Source organism: Vanellus vanellus (assembly GCF_965231255.1).
Source record: "Vanellus vanellus genome assembly, chromosome: 1".
Lineage (NCBI taxonomy): Eukaryota > Metazoa > Chordata > Aves > Charadriiformes > Charadriidae > Vanellus > Vanellus vanellus.
The window spans coordinates 27,977,334-27,997,088 of NC_138905.1; the positions used below are offsets into that span (position 1 = coordinate 27,977,334).

The following is a 19,755-nucleotide window of genomic DNA, read 5'->3' on the forward strand; positions in this document are numbered from 1 at the left end:
CAGTGTTGGTAACACCACCAGTATTGCTGAACAGTGCTTGTGCAGCATCAAGGCCTTTTCTGTTTCTCACTCTTCTCCCCACCCCCCAGCAAGTAGGCTGGGGGAGAGCAAGAGTTTGGGAGCGGGCACAGCCAGGACAGCTGACCCCAACTGACCCAAAGGATACTCTGTACCATATAACATCGTACTCAGCAATAAAATTGTTGGGGGACTTTTTCCAAAGTAGCCATTGCTTGGAGACTGGATGGGTCTATTGGTGGGAGGTCATGAGTGATTACCTTTGCATCACTTAGGTTTTGGGAGTTTTTATCCCTTTGTTTATTGAACTGTGTGTATCTCAACCTGTGATTTTTTTTTTTCTCGCTTTTACCCTTTAGATTATCCCCCATCCTGCAGGGGAAGGGTGAGTGAGTGACTGGGTAGGGGCTTATTTGTCAGCCAGGATCAATGCACCACTCATACATATATGTGTATGTGTATATAAAACTAGCTATTCACCTGAATTTCAGGGAAGTGGTTTCACCACTCCTTTAGGTTTATTGAGGTTCTACTTGTTTTGCTGGATTTCCTCGTAACTATCTCAAAACTCATACAGGGGCAATTCAGTTTCTGGAATCCATCACTGATGCATAGTGATGTCTGGCAGAAGGCTTGCTTCTTTAATCAGTTCAAAGAATCCCTGTCTGTCAGATATAGTTAACTTAGATTGGCAGTTGTAAATTGCTAAATGTTGGGTCCACATATGCACTGGAAATGGAGATGTTAAAATAGTCATATACCTCATGCTCTTTAGACAACTTATTCCCTTGTGTATGTAGAACTCTTGTCTACAAACCACAAAAATTAGTATGTTGGTGTATTGCTGCTTCTGTGGTGACATGCTAACTTTTTTAGACTACCTTATATATACTGTTTTGCTCTGCATCAGTTCATTGTTGTGCTGGAATTTGGTTAATCAGAAATGCTCTTGATAAACTCTGTGGGCTTGGTCTTAACTCCTACTTGTAGTTGTAAGCTTTAGAGAAGAAGTGGCAGATTTTTCATGTTCCCTGTAAGAAGTAATTTATGGTAGAACTCTTTGTAGTCTTACTCCTGTGTATTTCTTTATGCATTTTGATTCATTTTGGCTCTTCCAGATTTATAGTTTACTCTCTTTGGCTGCAAATCACTTGCAAGGGAAATACCATGAAACGATTAAGCAAGAGGCTATCTACAAATTTCTGACAGCTGTCCCTGACCACAGAGTTGGGTAAATACAGTCATAGTGTAATTTTAGCTTATAAACATTCCTAAGAGATTGTATTTGTTCATATCAATGATTAAGTCATACTGATATATATTGTGTATTTTTTGGAGTGCTACCAAGAGTCCACAGTAAGTATATTAATGTACTATTAATTTTTCAAGATTGCAAAGTTTCTTTGCATTATAAACAAAGAGCATGCTCTAGATCTTCCCTTCCTCTCACTTGGTGTGAAGTATAATAGAGCCAGGGTCCAATGTCACTTCAGTTCATTTCAGCTCTGTTAAATTTGTATGCTCCCCTGTTGGATACCAATTGTTGTGTGGTTGTCTTCATTTGATGTTCAATTTTTGATGCTTTCACTGAATGCCTGTTTTCAGCTTTGTGCCACCAGCAAGAGCTATGTCCTTTCCTTTTTTTTCTGCATATATGAGAGTCAAAATTAATTATGAACACCAGTCAAGCTCTAAACTGTAGGACATGCATAGCATAGCATGCATGCATATGCATAGCATATGTATTTGCATAGCATGCCCCTGACCCTGAAGCTTGCAGGTGTCCCATGACTGAAATCAGCCTCTGCTTCAGCAACTTCGAAGATCTCTGATATGGTTTTGTCCCAGAATGGATTGGCTAGGAAGTCCTCAATAAACCATTCACTTGCCTGCTTGAGCTGCACGGTCTTGAAAAGACAACTTCCAGTGCCCATAATCTGTCCTGGTTGGTCGGATTGATTCTTTATGTCTCTGCTCAGCCAGGTCAGGCTGAATTTGAAATTCCCTAGTTTTGTATCATCAGGCTGATGGCAGTTCACTAGGTAGCAGTTCACGTTGCGGTAGTCTTAGTCTCAGACAGAGTACCTCAGTTTGGACAAAGCCACACGAGGTTCTGTTGCTAGCTAGATGAATGTGTATGTCAATCAGATTTTTATTCTCTAGTGCATCAACCACAGTGATCTTAGAGGTATTTCTTGGAGCAGAGGGATGAAGGCTTTGCATGGTAAAACCAATTATCTGTGCTGTCCTCTTTGTTCTCGCATGTTACTACTCATGGATTCCTGAAGGCATTGTTCTGGGTATGTCTCCCCATCTATGAATTAGGTCTCCTGTGAGATCTGTCTGTTCCTCAGGGATCATCTTTTGAGTCCCTGTACAGTTGCCATGAAGGTGACATTCTTTTAAATATACTGGTCTTCTAGTACTCTTTCACAAAGGCTCGTAGTCTTAGAGTCTGTACTTAATGACCTCAGTGTTAGAACAGATCTCTCTCTTTTTTTAATAGGTTTAGGTTATTTAGGAAGTTTCCCAGGCTTTTTCTGGTGTAAGGAAATAAACACCATGTAGCAGTTATCCAAATGGATTTAGTGCTGTTGAAACCTGAGGGTGGCTAGAGGACATTCTACCAGTGTTTGGGTAATCTTGATAAGCTTTTAAAATGTGGCACTGAAATCCTGAAGCCGACCTAAAATACTTTGTGGCAGCCAGATGACTATCTAGGCAAATGTAATTCTGTATTAGGCAATTCTTGGGCTTCCAGAATTTCACAATGTTTCAGTGTTCTTTTTCTAAACTCTACAGGTTTTTTCTGCCTCAGATGAGAAACTGATTTGTTTGAATGAATAAGCTGTCAAGCTCAAGGATTTTTATGTTAATTATATTAACTATAGCTAGTTCTGAAGTTTCATAACTTTGAGCATTTCTGGTAATACTAGAACTCTTGGTTTCAGGAAGCAGTCCACTGGAATATCGCAGATGTCTGGCTGTTAAATGCCTGTTCTTACAAATATAGCTTATCTGTTTCTGCACACACATACCCACCCCCTAGTGAGTTGGTTTTTTTCATCTAGTGATAGTCAAGAGGTACACTGATACCTGTGTTTACTCCATCATAGTTCCTTGAGCTGAATGCCACTTGCCTGCATAATTTTCATCATAGGCATTGCCAGTTGTCTTCCCAAGTATTTGTTCTTTCAATTGCTCCTAATGCATCATCGGGTACTGGATATCATTTGTGCCCCACCATGCATTGGGAAGAAATGTCCTTTCCTTGCACCTTTAGCAGAATCAAAAGTCTTGAGTTATACAAGAACTCCCAAAACCTTTGAAAATCGGGCACTTTGAAAGCCTAAATAGCAACACTTCATCATTGCAGGTTATTCACGGTCTCCCTGTGCCAGTTGAAGGGCATTGGCTGTACATACAATGTTTGGATGTATATGTGAATTGCTTACTTCAAAGATTGGTTGTTGCTGTCTGTGTGATGAAGGGGGAGGAATTGGGCAGAGGATAACAAAGTCTACGCAACTCCATGATAGGGATGATGGCATTAAACTCTATTAAAATTATTTTAAACCTGGTTTATATTTTGCCTGCTGACAGAAGGCGTGCTCACAGAATTATCGATGTGTTAGCACGGAAGTTGCATGAACTCCTTCATATGTGATTTAGGGTGTCCATCCTCGTAAAGGGATAAGTATACTTAAATACCAGAAATCCTGGAATGCAAGATTCTCAGTGTGCAAACCTGAAACATTTTCTTATGTATTCAGAATAATTTTCAGAGAGGTTTATTTTTGGGGGGTGGGTTGGTTGGTTTGTTGGGGGATGGGGCTTTTGCTTTTGCTTTTTTTACACCAATTTTAATAGGAACTCTTTAAGTCTTTGTGGGAAGGAGTCAAATCTTTATTTCAGGGCCTACAACAACGTGGAGCAAACTGTCTCTTAACTCAGGGTTTTGCCAGAAGAATTGCAGTAGTCCTTTCTGTATTTCATATGAGTTGCTTATTGTTTTAATTCTGTTCATTACAGTTGTTCATCTTGATTGTTGAAAGCTGTTTAGATTTCCCCCCCCCCTATAATTTTATATCATATGGTAGGGTGGGGAATCAAAATTTATATATTACCTTTGTTTATAAATATTAGAGTCTGAACCTGCAGTGGGTTATACTACTTCCTCAGTCTACCTTCTGAACAGTACTCTTCTGACAACAAATTTCTTATTGGACTAATTTCCACTATTTTTTATTATAGATATTCCTGTTTTCTTGAAAACCTTTTTTGGTTTAAGGTGAGGTGGAAGGGTAACAGCTGTGGGCTGAATCCAATTTATATGAATGTTATCTGATAAGAGTACATAGTTATCTTGCTTAACCCCACTTCCAAATTTTTCAGGCACTTGCAACCCAACTTTAAGGTTCAGTTGGAACATTTTGCTACTTAAAATGACATTTCTTTATGAAAGTCATTCCCTTTAAGGTCAATTCAACTCATTAGACAGAAAAGCCATTTATAAAATTTTGAGAGATTAAATTGTACCCCATGATGCTTATGAGATACTGCTGTAGGTCTGTACAGCTGTAAGTTGTTCCCCAGTGCTTCGTCTGGGGAGCTTTTCTATAGTATTTTGTTCTGGGTCTTTTTTTTTTATTATTATTTCCACTGTTTTCATCTCAAATCTCATTAATTATATTTGCAGTTCCTATTCAACTTTTGATGACATGGAAGTGTTTTTACATGGTCTTGGTCTAGAACACATAATAGGATTATTGAAGGTAAGTTTCTGGTGTATCGCTACCTGTAAAGTAATCCGTGAAAGTGAAACACACCTACAGCATTAAAAAAAACACCTTCTGTCACTATTAGTATATTAATTCAAATAAACTTATTAAACAGAAGTTTATGTATAAAGCGTTAAGTTAAACTGCAATGGACTGGATTGGATTGCTTAATTTTGATTATGTTCATTAGTCACAACATGATGTTTCTAAACTAGAGAACTCTTTCATTACTTCCATAATGGTGTTATGTAGCTGTTTTTATTTCTGAAAACAAGTAAAACATAAGTGGAAAAGAAATAAGTGAAAAGTGTTTTCTTCTGAAATTCTTTTTAATGGCAGAAAACCCTTTGCTTTATACAGGAAAGAGAGATAGCTTTAAGACAACTTCTGATCATGCGAAAAGATGAGTTAATACAGGTCAGTTTACTACTTTAAAACTTAATTTAGTTTTCTCCTCCTATGTTTTTAATGTCTTAACTTCTCTTTATAAATGTCTAACCTTATAAGAATTCTTTTTTTTTTTTAAGATCTGTTTTCAGAATCTTCTGCAACTTCTTAAATTTTAATATAGACAGACCTTTCCTGAATTATGTAATCCCACAGATCAGCCTTGAATTCTATGAGTTGAATTTTTGCATCATGTCTGCCTAGATCTGACTACGAAGTGAAAGTCCCCAGTATTTCTTTGCTGCAATGATGTGGGAATTGGAGTGAGCAGGAAATATTTCTGTTTTAAATTTTACTTGTTACCATTTTTAATATTTAAGTATGCTTTCCCTGAAAGGAAATGATTGCTAGGATTAACAGTAGATAATCTTAAACAACTACGTTAAATGTGGTCCTCCTCTAAGGTGGTAATTTCTGTTGGAAAAATGAGAGCTGTCTTACATTGTGGGATCTCATCCCACACAGGTTTGCAAAACCTTATCCAAAAAAAAAAAAAAAACAAAAAGCAGGAGGAGAGAAGAAGAAAATTTGGTTTGTTACAGTTTACTGCAGCTAGGAAGGTTGGTATTTTGCTGTTATTCAGGATTAAGTGATGCATTATTACAGGGTTTTGGTTTCCAGTTGAGATAGGGTGGTTGTTTTTCCTTAGTCTTCGGTGGAATTATTCCTGTGGGAAATGAAAGACTTCCTGTGCTTCCAGGAGGATGCCATAATAAAATCCAATTGTAGAAGTCTCCTTGAAACAATGTAAGTACTTCAGGCTTCTGGGTACTCTGTACCTGGTCTGGGGTACCAAAGACTCCTCATTAAAACAGCTGTTTCAAGCCTGCTCCCTGGTGCTAGCCATGTCCTCAGTGTCAGCTCTTTTCCCCCTTTTCAGGTACCAAGGAGGCATGTGTTCCAGCAGCTGGAACCAACATTTGCATACAGATGTTAAAGTTCCTTCAGAGTTGGTGTCACAGATATATTTTGTGTGAAGTTTTGTCTTGTAACTGAGTAGAGTTTCAGTGTTTGACAGAGCTCATGAGTAACTGTGTATTCCCAGAGGGTGCACATATAGGGAGCTTTGTCGATGAAGAGGTTAAGAGTTCACTTGACCTAAATATTATAAGGCATGTCAGCGTGTTTTGATATTACTGCTTTTCTGCAGCCTCAGGATCATGCCCATTAGACAGCATCCTGGCGTGGGCTTTATATAAATCCTAAAGCCCCTGTTGACAGGAATTTTGCTCTTAAAGGAGATTTTTGTGGCTTTTTTCTCATTGCTGTGATCCTGGCCATGATTGCATTAAACTGCAAATCTGACTGAGTATATGTTCGTATTGATGACCTGGTTTGATGTGGTAATTGTTACTTGTTTTTGTCCAGGGGACACCAGGGGAAGGGGAGAGAATTGTGGACTTTAGTGAATGGCTAAGCCTTACGGTATCAAAGAGGTATAATTTCACACAAAGTGATAACTTCTGTTTCAGTGTTTTAACACATTTGAGGCTCCTCATTATAAAGAGGGCTTTTTTTGACAAACTGAAACCTGGATCAGCTGCTCTTGCACAGGAAGATAATATCTATAGGAACAAAATTGGTTTGCCTGTTAGCTCTTCAACAGCAGGAAACAGCAGTTCCTGGAAAATAAGTTGTGCTTTGTGCATGGCCATAAATTAATTAGTGAGTCTTCAACTGAGAATTTTAAAAATGACATAACACTCCTGGCTTATTAGCACTTCATAAGTTATCCTAAATTCTTGATGCAGTCTAGTTTTAGAGTTCTACTAACAGTTTGTCCCCACGCTGCTGATAGAACAAATCTAATCTGTTTCCTCGTAACTCCAGAGTTGAAAGTCTTTAGTGTGATGGCAGATCTTCAACTAACAGCCAGCTATTTTAAAGAGCCTGGATCTTATTACTACAGAGATTAATGATGGCCACTGATGGATGCCTCTGAACCAAGCTGCTTTGTATCCAGAGAACTGGGGAGAAATCCTGTCACTAACATGATACACTTTCCTCCATCAAACAATATCGGAAAGATATTTTCTCTGTAAATATCTTTATCTGTATTCTACAACAGACCCTAAACAATGACTCTTTCAAGCTGAAATCCTTACATTCCTTAAGCTTATAAACTATTCCATACTGAGACAAGTCTGTTCAATATACTGGGTCATGTCCATTCAACATTTGGAGGTTTTTGTCGGATTCTGTGCTGCTCATAACACTCAGGTCTTTTTTGTCTGTTTTTTTGAACACTTGTCTCACAAGGTAGCAATAGAAGTAATTTTACTTCTGGATGTATTTGGGACTAAGAAGGTTTCTTTCTCCCATGTTTATTAGTTTAGAATAAGAGAAATTGGCATCCTATTCTGGCTTTGAGAATCCATAATGAAAAGTTGACGCATCAAAATTCAAAATATAACCTAGAAGTTTAATTTCATCATTAGAGAATTATCTGGTCTATGTGCTTCCATATCACAGTTCCAGGACTTTCCTTCCTCTACCCTCACTCCCCACAAAAAAAAACATTTAATATTTGGCAGAAAATTGTCATGTTATTAAAATTAGTGGCCACTTGGACAAGAAGGTAAGGATGTGTAAGAGTTCATGCATAACTTCACTGCTTTTATCTGAGAAGTATGTCATCTTTCATGTGTTGAGGCAATCTGTTATTCACCTCTTCTATAGTTTCCATCTAAAGAATGACAGAAAAGTCATGTTGATGCTTGTGCGTAAGTTTGGGCCGTGGATTTTCAGGGGTTAGAGTCTATTTATTTATTTAAGTAAAGGGTAAAATAGATGATGTTAGAGTTGATATGCCTAAAATCCAGATCCAGACTGCGCGTAGTCTGTTTTACAGATATCAGCAAGTTCTTGTACAACGCTTGTACATCTTTAAACTTATGACCACTTTACAATAATATTTGCCTTATTTGGACTGCAGAGGGTAATTAAACCAACACCAGCTTAAATGCTTGCTTATCCGTAAGGAAGAAGGGCATCTTGCACTGTGTTTGTTCCATGCGGTCATCATTGCATGAGTAGTCAGCTTCTGGATAACCCTCTTGTTCAGCAGAGATGGTCTAGAAAGGGAAAATATGTATGCTTTGGGAAGTAGTTTGGACTGGTCTATATACTTTCTGTCTCTTAAGTTGTGCACCTAGTACCTCTGAGTTCAGAATTACTGTGGTGGTGGAAGGCTTTATCTGTGATGACTTTTTGCACATTCTTTACTTCCTAAACTGTGTTTTCAAGATGTGGTGGTGCTTAGTCACCGATCCATTTGCAGAAGGATGAAATTATATTTTATTTATAGGGAAACAAAGTACAGCGTCTTCCTAATACACTAGTGAGAAAGCTGTATCCTGATTTGCTTGTTCCAGGAATGAGAAGACGGAGTCAAAACCAAACCCAGTCTTTGCAATAGTTCCTGCTTTTAAGCAAGATAGTTTTAATATTCAAGAATAGCTGCCATTCTGTCCTTGGAAGAGCTGATTTGATTTGTTAATTATAATTAAAAGTAAACTCGCTGCTCTTGTATAAATTGTTTTACTTCTGCGTCATGAAATGACTGCTGTAATGCTTTGTAAGCATTAAGGAAACATTAGTTCATACCAAATCGGGTGACACAAGGCAAACCTGAGAACTAATAAACTGAGCAACCTTACAGTTTGACATAAGTAAAGCATATAATTTCTAGGAAACCCAGATCTTTCTGTCTTAAGGCTGCTAGTGGTATTTACCAAAGAGTCTGAGTACAATTTGTTCAGGTACCCATATCAGCCTATTGGAAACTCAGAAGTTCTTGACACCTGTATTTCAGCTCCCAATTAATTGGGATTTTACATTACTGAAGAACTTACTTGTCTATAGACTTATAACATGGTTTTGAAATGTTTAAGGACACACTTGTCAGCCCATACGTGTTACCTGTGATTTACACAGACCTGCTGGAGCATGTGCAGAGGAGAGCCACGAGGATGATCTGAGGGCTGGAGCACCTTCCCTATGAGGAGAGGCTGAAAGAGTTGGGGCTGTTCAGCCTGGAGAAGAGAAGGCTCTGAGGAGATCTTATTGCGGCCTTCCAGTACCTAAAGGGGGCCTACAGGAGAGCTGGGAAAGGACTTTTTACTAGGGCATGTAGCGATAGGACGAGGGGGAATGGCTTTAAACTGGAAGAGGGCAGGTTCAGATTAAACATTAGGAAGAAAATTTTCCCTTTGAGGGTGATAAGGCACTGGAACAGGTTGCCCAGAGAGGTTGTTGAGGCCCCATCCCTGGAGGTGTTCAAGGCCAGGCTGGACATGGCCTTGGGCAACCTGGTCTAGTGGGAGGTGTCCTTGTCTATGGCAGAGGGGTTGGAACTCGATGATCTTCAAGGTCCTTTTGAACCTAAACCATTCTATGATTCTATGATTTCTGAACACCTGGTAGAGAACCTGGAGGACTGTTTTGTGAAGCCACAGTGAGCACTGGGAATCAGAAACAATAGTCTTGCACAAAGGAAGTGTTTCGATAGGCACCTTCTCTTCCATAGGAAAAATCTCAGCCTAGAATTTAAAAGTGAGTTAAATTTTAATCTGAGATAGTTCGTGGATAACAAAGCTGTTTTCTGTCCCAAGCATCACTTGGAGAATCTCAGTTACATAGTGTATAACTTCTGAAGAAAATTGTGCTTTTCTTCAGCCAAAAAAAGACGAAAAGCCTTGAACACTTTTGAACTTTTCTGTTGTTGTTTGCAGCATTAGTCAAGAGTAGAGAATGTGAACTCATTTGAGCTTAGGGACTGTATAAGCTGATGTTGAGTAGTATTTAGGCTTAGTCTTAATTTCAGGCAAGAAATCTATTCTAAGTATGCTGTCCATCAGATATATAAAAAGGCTGCTTTTACAGGCTATTTCATGGTAGAAACATTTGGCTGTATGATTTTTAACAGTTCGTATTCTCTCTCTCTCTCTCTACTAGTTTCTGATCATTTGAATTTTTGGAGGTAGTGTGAACCAACTAGATTTCTTTGTAAAGGTGACTTATTTTTTAATGAGTTCTATAAGAAATTAAGGTTTTAAAAGGTGTCATATCTTATGAGACCGGTTTCTCTAACTGGAACAAAATACACACCCAAAAGCTTGTAAAAGTCCATCTTAAAATCTGGCCTCTTTCTGTGAAATTCTCAATTTGATGCTGATTTGCTAGTTTCCCTTCTTTCTTTTTGAGTTAATGCTGTATCACCATCATGATGATTGGTTGTTTTGCTATAAGAGATGACTGAGATAATTGTGAAATAGATGAGCATAACACCCTAACAAGAGGGGTACTTACAAAAACTGCTATGAATTTTTTTAATAAAAGTTAAACAGGTTTTCTGAGTATCCTGTGCAATTTCTGTTTCACCCTTCCTCAGCTCTTTTTTTCTGCATCATTGAATAATTTCTGTGATTTTATTTTTTTCTTTGGCAGTTAACATACATTGTAGTTGGCTGCAGTAACTTAAAAGCAACTTCTTTTGACTCTTAATAATTAAAAGCTCACGCAATAAATGCTACTGTACTGTTATGTCTAATAAGTATTAAAAGTAAATAATATTTGGAATTAACTCTTTAAATTTAGATTGGCATTACAAATCCTGGAGATCAACAGAAACTCCTAGATGCTATTAACGAGCTACAAGCAGAAGAAATAAGAATTGAAGACCTCCCTGAAGTGATGAAGCTGGAATTGAGGTATTAACTGTGTATCTAAGCAAATGGAAGTGAAATATGAACTATTTGAGGTTACTGAATTGTTTTTTGTAGCTCAAAGGTAAAATTCTCTCACACCTTATCCCGTGCATAACATGCATGAGAGTTAGTGGACTATGAGGGCTGGTGGTAGGTATTTTGTACAAAGTAAGTTGTGGAAGCATAGATTCCTGTTGTAGGAATCTTGTTATAGGTTATACTGCTATTACATGCTGTTACTTTGGCCATCTTTTTGAGTGGTGAATTCTTTCTTTGTAACTCAAACAGGATTTCCTGGCCTTGCTGTGCAGGGTTTTCATATAATCAACTCTGAAACTGGCTTCTCGGGCTTCAGTATTAACTCATTCTTTAATTTCTCGGATAGGCTTCAGTGAGCAGATTTTGTTATTTCGCTGTGGAAACGGGGTCTTGCCCGCCTTGCTTCCCCATGCTTCAAGAGCGTCATGGACCCTTACAAACTGCACATGATGTGGTCTCTGTAATTATCCATTGTGTCTGTAGACAAGGCAGGCTCTATTAGTCTTGCAGTCAAATTTGTCTGATAGTCAGGTGCAATAAAAAGATGTGTGGGAGGGAGAGATGCATGTAATTTCTGCATAGGGCTTAAATTTTCAGCTGATAAATTAATTACTTTTACATTTCTCTCTGAACTCATAAATGTGACTTTGGTGTAGATTCAGGATTTTTTCCTTGCTTTTCTCTTCCGCTGGAAGCAGTTTTAACTGACTTCTAAAAGATCTTATTTTTTTAATATTACAAATTAAGAACTACGTAAGATATTTTCCTTATCATAGATTATATGTATCAGTAGAAATAGGTTTCTAAGGAAACTACTTTTTAAGAAAGTGTTACTCAAAACTGCCATTCCAACTTGATATTTTTCCCATTATTGGTTCTTTCTTACAGCCTGAAGCATCAGCTCCGCAGTACCTCTCATACTTCTCGTGTAATTTTGTGCAGTCCCATGAAAGCCAGGCCTGAGCTGAGAGAAACATCCCTCAGCAACCTTATTAAACTCATCAGTCCCCTAAGTACTGTTAGAGCACTTCCCACATCCAGCACATATAGAAGAATGAAGGCTATAGTAAGTGCAAAGGTGTGCTAAGATTTCTTAAACCTCTTATTTTGTTCTGTAAATACCATTTTTTTTCCAGGAGAGACCTGGAGGTGAATTTAGGTTCTGTTCTCATATCTTTCCTCTTTCTGCTTCACAGAACTAAAGAAGAATTGCTTCTGAAAATAGGATTAATTTGGTATTTTCATTTGCAAAAGTCTTAGAGATGGACTTAGGCAGAAAACTGTGGCTTGCCTTTCAGAGGCTTTAGTCAGTTGAACTGTGTTTACTTTGGAGAAGACGGGTTTGGAGATACTGCTCCTTCCTCATGCCATAGCTGCGTCTCTAGTAAATTAGGTTCTCTCTGCTTGTTTCTTTCTTCCCAGTCCCACCAGTATTTGCATAGCATTGTGTTGCCTTATTTGCAGTGACCTAGCTGGAAAAAACTCCTCCTTGCAATCCAGTCTACTCATTAAATATCTTTATACTGTCCAGAAAAGTAAGGGTTCAGTTCCTCTTTAAAGTGTGTATTGACTCTTGACTAGTGACCTGACAGCTGTGCTGCTACTCTATTAGATATTTCTTCCCTCTCCAAAATACTAGGGAGAGCTGTCTGCATTATTTGGGTACTATCAGGCTAGATAGACTCTTCGTTAGTCATCTTGTTCATTGGACCAAAGAATGTGTTTGGGTTCGAGTTCATTCTGTACATGTCACTACCCTTTGGAGGCAGCTGAATCACACTGACACTGTGTATTAGCAGTCATGTCACGATGTGGTCCTGCCGTAGCGTTGTCTTTTGTGCCTTGGCTACATGAGTCTCTTTAGTTACATACTCTGCTCCTGTCTAGTCATTCTTACGTGTACTGATTGTTCCTGATGCTGGCCCTGTGCCCATATCTGTATCCATTACTGCGTTTATACAAGAGAGGCTGTGTAGCCTGCTTGAGGTACGTTTTTGCAGCACGACGCCAAGTTTGAGCTGTGGGTTGCGGGAGGACATGCAAGGCATTTGGAGAAGCTCTTGAAAGACTGAGGTGGGCTGAAGAGCAGGGTGTCCATCAAGGTCCTAATACGGGACCTTCATGCTGCTTCTAGTCTGTGAGACGATTTCTCCATCAAAACAAGTACCTGTCTACTTGCAGAAGAGAATCCAGGTGCAAACTAGTACATGTGCTGTACAACTGAAGAACTGAAGTTCCAGCATGCAAGAGGGTACAAACCAGTATGATAGGGATACACTGACATGGGCATGAAATGGGGAGATAAAAAAAGGAAAAGCAAAATATTTATACTTCTCATACTTCTTTATGATACCAATAACAGTTCTTAAAAACTAGAGCCATTCCTATTAAAATAGAGGCTTTGCTGCTGAGCTGAGGTAGTAAGCCAGGCATGTGGGTGTCTAGCTGTCCAAGTTAGGCACCTTTAGAAAAGGATGTTGGCTCTTCAGCAGGGGATAATTAGCTGCAGTTAAAGAGGAATTTGCTTCCTCTTTTTTACACGAAGTTTAAGCTTCGTGCATTTTTCTGCTAGAAATATATGCTTTTTTCAGGTTAGTCCACAGTGATGGTTAGTATAGACGTTCAAGCAGAAAGCTTAAAAATTTGAACAAAGGTAGTAAGTGGAGAAATACAAAACGTTAACCGTTCACTGTATGTATGGCCAAGTACAATAAAAAAATCCACATGATGTCTTGGTGCAGTCTCACACACCAGTGACACATGGAATTCCTAGTACAGTATGGTTTTAGATCATACGTATTTCTCAAACCCCCCAAAAATGATTGATTGATTAAAGATTGAAGTACACAAAATATGACAGCATTTCAATTATGGCGAGCACTGCATAGTTTTCTAGAAAATGACTTGACATGTATTCTAGGAATCTGACCTTGAGACTAAAATCATAGGCTATGTTTACATGCTATTATATAAAGATTTTACTTCCCACTTGTTCAAAGTCATTCTATGAGAAGGAAAATCAGTCATTAAGTCATAGAAAAACTAACATAGCAGAAAATGTTGAACTGATTGATTATAAACTCACAGAGTGTCTAGCACTGTTTAGCCACTGGTGTTTTGACAGCCATTAATTCTTTTTAAAACTGATTATTTTTTGAAAACATTATTTCCATTTGCAAATATAAGAACATGTCACCGCAACAGATATAAAATTACATGGAAATGGTTTTTAAGAACTATTATTGGTATAATAAATTATGAGAAGGATAAATATTTTTCTTTTCCTTTTTTTTTCCTCTCCCCATTCCATGCCTATGGCATACTTTATTTTTGCTGAGAATCCTTCCAGAATTCCTAAGAATAATTCCCTTTGTGATAAAACACAGAAGGTGCCATAGCTGATCCTAGCCAGCTAAAAAGTTGTCTTTCTAAGTAGAAGGAAATTTTCATGAGCATGGCTTGACTGTAGTAATGTGGGAAAAGCTGTCAGACTATCTTCAGATGTGACTATTTTGTTTAGTATTTGATTTTTTTTTACCCTAAATATTCAGTTCAGTTATATTGTTCGGGAATAAATTATAATTTATTTCATGAAAACAAGCTAATAAGCTTCCTTACTTCCCCATCTTCATAAAAACAATGAACGGGCTTGGTTTTTAACCTCCTGCATCCCTACTGATATTTCTCTGTGTTTTTGTTTTAAGTGTTAAATGCCTTAACAGTTCAGCAGTGTTGCAAATCACAGATGTCCTGGGCAGTGGTGGAAACTTTGCTCATTAACAATCTTGTGCCAAAGTTGAGGGAAAACACTCTCTGGGCTAAATTCAGTCTCTGTTCAGATGCTGGCATGGAGCTTAGTTTAGCTGTTTGGCAAATTTCGTGTATACCTGTTTGCCATCAGAAGCAACAGTAACTTCTGTAACAACAGTAACTTCTTTTTTTTTACAGTAAGCAACTGTGTAAAAAAAAAAAAAAAAAAAAAAAAAAAAAAAAGATTATCTTCTTGCTTGTCACCCTTTCCTCTGCCTGGTCAGTGGCAACAATCTTCTGGCCAGTACCGTGAGTTACAACTAACACTCTCTGAGGCTTACAGTAAAATAAATTGACTTGAGTGTCACGTGGAAGCTCTAGAAACTTAGCATTGAAATTAGTATGTTAAATTTTTGTATCCTTTTCTCCATTCTTTGGCAATACTGATCAAACTGATTTTCAGCGTTGTCTTCCTGCTTGTATTTTGCGACCAAGTATAAATTTTCTTCAAAATAGATGATACAGATATTTTAGGCTTTGAGGAATATAGTTCCAGGGCCAGGGGCCAAGTCAGTATTATTGGATTCTTCTTTCTTCCACTGTGTTGGAGACTAAATGACTCTTGACCTAGTCATTTCAGTCCTAGCTCCTAAGGACAACCAGATATAATCTTTCTTCCCCAACTTCTTCCTCAAAAATGTAAGCTGCAGATCCGGAATATTGATATGTCAGCATAAAATTGACTATAAATTCTCTGTTTCTGGTGTTGCAAGATGGTGATCTGTATGCACACGTGTACAGGAAAACAGAGTGTTGCAGTTATGCATAATGTGTTACAAAATTACTCATGCAGCAAGTAATGAAATGTTTTCATTGATAATACAGGATTGATGAGAGTTAGAAACAGCTGTGGAGGTTAATAGAATGTTTCCAAAAAGTTTTTGGGTGACACTTTTTCAATGTGTCTTATAGCTGAATATTGCAGATAACTTAATGATTTGTTGTCCTTCCAAAAGGATTGGGGGGGGGAGCAGACACGGGACACCAGCTTGCTAAGATGTTAAATGTAATGTTTAACTAGCCCGTGTTAAAATGACACTAGATTATTTTTTTTTATGCAATGAAACTGCATGTCTGATTCACTAACCAATGTTGGAAATGCATAGATAATATTCAGCTTGCAGAAAGTTACAGCCTTTAACAAATAACAGAATATCATTTTATTTTTGTAGTGAAGATGAATTCCTCAAGTTTCTTCAGAAGTTGAATAAAGAGTGTAGTAAGCTGACCGTTCCTGTGCAGACTATGAATGAGCATTTCCTCAAGAATTCTCACAAGGTATTCAACCAAAGAAAGATTGACTTAGAGTATATTATTCCATTCTAGAATAGTATTCTACCTTGTAAAACAAAAAATACAAACAGTCATCAACATCTTCATTATTGTGTAGTTATATAGAGCTGTCCAACGTCTTTTCTCTAAAAGACAACTTTTTTTTAATAATTTATTTCAAAGTGTTAAGCCACCCAATTAAAGGACGTAGATCTGTTTCTTTGTGTTTCTGCTGATAGGGGAGTTAAGGTGACAAAACGTTCCCACAAAGGCTGATGGAGAGTAGTAGATCATGTTGTGCATAAATCGTACAATGAAAACCCAGCATAAATGCAGTTAGAAACTTTTTTCTGACACTGTCTTTTATGATATGCTAACTAAAGCATATTAACGTATAATCTACGGTAATTCTGACAAATAACTGTATTAACAGATAGTACTGCAGTGGGCACCAACTGAAAGTTTTATTGAAGTCTGCAAAGGCTTGGTTTGCAGTGTTGAAAAGCTGGGAGAAGAAGTTACCAAACTGAAGGACCTGGTGGAGAAGGTGGGTATGTGTGAGTGAGGCTATTAAATGCTGCATATAAGTTTCTGCGTGCAAGCTCAATGTGACATCATCAGTGAAATGTCTTGTACCTTGGTCTGGCCCATTTTTCGGTTGCGTTAAGGGGCAAAGTAGTTTTGGCAGAAAATAAACCCCCTTGCTCTCTAACACTCCTCACCGAGGTGGGAGGCTAGGTGCGGCTAGGTTTAAATTCTGAGTGATGCCCAATTCACCACTATCAGTCCAGACGTGTCTAATATTTATTAAACTGTTACATTTCTGGATACACTAATAGCGGACTGCACCTTCAGCCCAGCTGTGCTCATGAACTAGCATGGCCACTCTTTTGTCATGTTCAATGAGAAACCCAAATGCCTAGCTGCCTACACAATGCAGTTTATTTAAGCAGCAGATACGCAAGGCGTAGTTTGGACATTGCATCTACCTCTCCCCAATCCCGCTTTCCATGGACAGAATGAGAAATAATCTAGAATATTCCACAGCAGCGTGGACGGTCTCCAAAGGAAGGCACGATCTTTTTCTTTCTAGCACAGGAAAGAATCAAGTGGAATGTATCCCTGTGCTCTTGGACAACGACTGTGACATAAATGCCACTCTGAATACTTAAGACTCTTACTTCTTAATTAAGGAATCTTTTGTTTGGAATTATTGAATCACAAGGAAGATACTAAAGTTTTATGGATTGAATGGGAGGCATCCCAGATAACTGCAGAGTGACAAAAGAAGAGGGTGGGAGAGGTCAAGGCTAGATGTTAGCACCACATCAGTCATTCTCAAACCAACACAATGACACCCTCTTGTCAGATGGGGTCATTTTAAGTAATAGGCTAGTAAAAGGAATGGCCGCTGGGATAGAGTAAATGGAGCATCAGTGTCAGAAAGGAATCTGTTGCTGAACGAAGCCATGTGGAACTCAGACCTTGAGTATAATGCTAATGCAATTTCCTGTAGTTTAAGTAAATTTAATGTAATATAACAGCCTTCTCCCAATAAATCACTTAACACCAAATATATTTAAGAGGTAGATTGAGGTTGTGGCAAAGAACTTTCTAGCTATTTGTGTTCCATATTTTGCATATGCAGAAATCAATTGTATGTATATATTTACCTCCTGTATGTGCAGGCCAGTTAAAAGGGCTGGGGGTATCTGAGTTGGGTGCCACTTGACTTGGCTGTCATCTGTACTTAAGGTTTTATAGCTGTCAACATGAAGCACGGTGGCTCTATACCCAGTGTTAAACAGAGGTATTAAACATTAGCCTTCTAATTACTTCAAAAATCGAATTCCTATTCTATTAAAATTCGGTAGTGTTTCATGAATTTCACTGAGGAAGACTAATACAAAACGGTTTTGTGCTACTTAATTTATGGTGGGGCACTCTTGAATGACTGAAACATTTATTATGAATAGTGCCAATTTAAGTGAAACGGTTAAACCTCTTAGATAATAAGCTTGTATAAATTCCCTTAAAACCTTCAGTACTGTTTGCTAAGCTTAGTCATTACAAGACTTTGCCAGCAGTACATTTTATGTCTGTAGCATGTAATTTTTGAAAGCGTGGTAAATGAGATGGCCTTCCAAGCGTTATAACCTAAGGTAGGGAATCCAGACCTAACCCGGCTGCACTGCATGACAAGGCTCCACTCAGCTTCAACATGTATTTGAGCAGGCACTTGAAAGATACTTGCTACTCTCCCTTTAATTTCAAGGAAGCCTAATCTGTTATATATTCAACTTGCTGTTTTAATAAACAGTTGCTTTAGTAATTAAAAGGCAAAAGTTCTGGTTAAAATATTTGAGCATTGGAGTCGAATGTTTTGTTATTAGAATTTTGTAGCATCTCTTAGAAGTGTGTTTTACCCCTGAGGAATTAAGTTTGTAAACAAACAGTTTGTTTTTCTAGTATGTCGTACAGAATGATTGAGTATTAGATAAGATACATGTTTGCACACATTTATTTCAGTTGAAGTAGGGCACAGACAGACGGTGAGAAATAAATAATATTAGTCCTAGATGCATGCAGAGTCTTAGGGCTGGCTGCTTTATCACATACTTCAGAAGCTTTCACACTAACTTTTTTACACTAACTTTTTTTTTTCTTTGATGCATTTTTTACATGAACTTAACATCTGCCTCAGCATGAACAGAAGAATGACCCCAGCCGAGTGAGACTTCCAGAAAAAGCAACCACCTTGGAAAAAAGATTAGTAAAAATGGGAGTGGTAACATTGCTTGGATGTGGTTTTTTCTTTGTTATAACTAAGTTAATGGTAAAGAAAACCTGACTTTAAGTTTAGTGCTATGAATAATTTTGGAAAACTTGGTTGCATTATACTTCTGTTCAGTAAATGCAGCTGAGCTGAAGTCATGTGAAAATTTATGTAGTTCCTCGTATGTGTAATATTTGCATCTAGTAAGTACTTTGATCTAGAAATAAAGTTATTAAAAACTAAAACTGCTACTTAAATCTATTTTAAAGTTTTATTTTTAAAATTATTTTTGGTATGGACAGTAGGTCTAAAATCTTGTCAAAGCTGCATTTCGTTTGGCATAAAGCTGGAATTATTGCTTACTAATTACTAGTTTCATTTTTACCTGTAGCTGTTGTTCAGAGGTGAACATAAGCAAATAATTATGATTATATCACATCTTTGTATTTAAAATTATGATGCAGGTGTGTTTTGGGGGTTGGGAGGGTTTAAAATATTTTAAGTATGTCATGCAATTTTATGTTGATAAAGATCTTTTCTCTTGTGGTTTTTCATATGAATCTATCATATGAAAAACTTCCTGGCAAGGTGTACTTTTTCTTCCTTTGTCACAATCACAAGACCGGAGATCTTGTTACACATTGCCTGAAAAGTCGTTTCCCACTGAACTGTGATATCCAAATTATGTCTGAAATCTATTTCCTCAGGGGTACTTTCTTCTATTAAGAGTTTCATCACATGTATTAAAAGGATTATAGCAGTCCTTTGCTATAAGAATGCAAGCAAGTTAGAAGGCATAGCAACATGTTTTTTCTTGGTCTGTCTTTCACTCCAGCAGCTTCATGTTTAGAGTAATATTTTCTTAATATTTTCTTCACTTAAAAAGGTGCTTGTAATTCTGCAG

The 19,755-nt window shown here is 37.7% G+C and overlaps 1 protein-coding gene across 1 annotated transcript in view; it reads left to right on the forward strand.

Annotated features, from left to right (window-relative positions):
- The window catches only part of ASZ1 (ankyrin repeat, SAM and basic leucine zipper domain containing 1), a gene marked incomplete at both ends in the record, with an annotated part of 40,126 nt that extends 21,200 nt beyond the window's left edge, over positions 1 to 18,926 (forward strand). Inside the window, 7 exons of the mRNA XM_082498564.1 lie at positions 1,137 to 1,249; positions 4,718 to 4,793; positions 5,160 to 5,216; positions 10,845 to 10,957; positions 15,976 to 16,081; positions 16,509 to 16,622; positions 18,780 to 18,926. Coding sequence (XP_082354690.1) covers positions 1,137 to 1,249; positions 4,718 to 4,793; positions 5,160 to 5,216; positions 10,845 to 10,957; positions 15,976 to 16,081; positions 16,509 to 16,622; positions 18,780 to 18,926 — 726 coding nt within the window. The remainder of the gene's footprint in view (positions 1 to 1,136; positions 1,250 to 4,717; positions 4,794 to 5,159; positions 5,217 to 10,844; positions 10,958 to 15,975; positions 16,082 to 16,508; positions 16,623 to 18,779) is intronic.
- Positions 18,927 to 19,755: the final 829 nt, after the last annotated feature.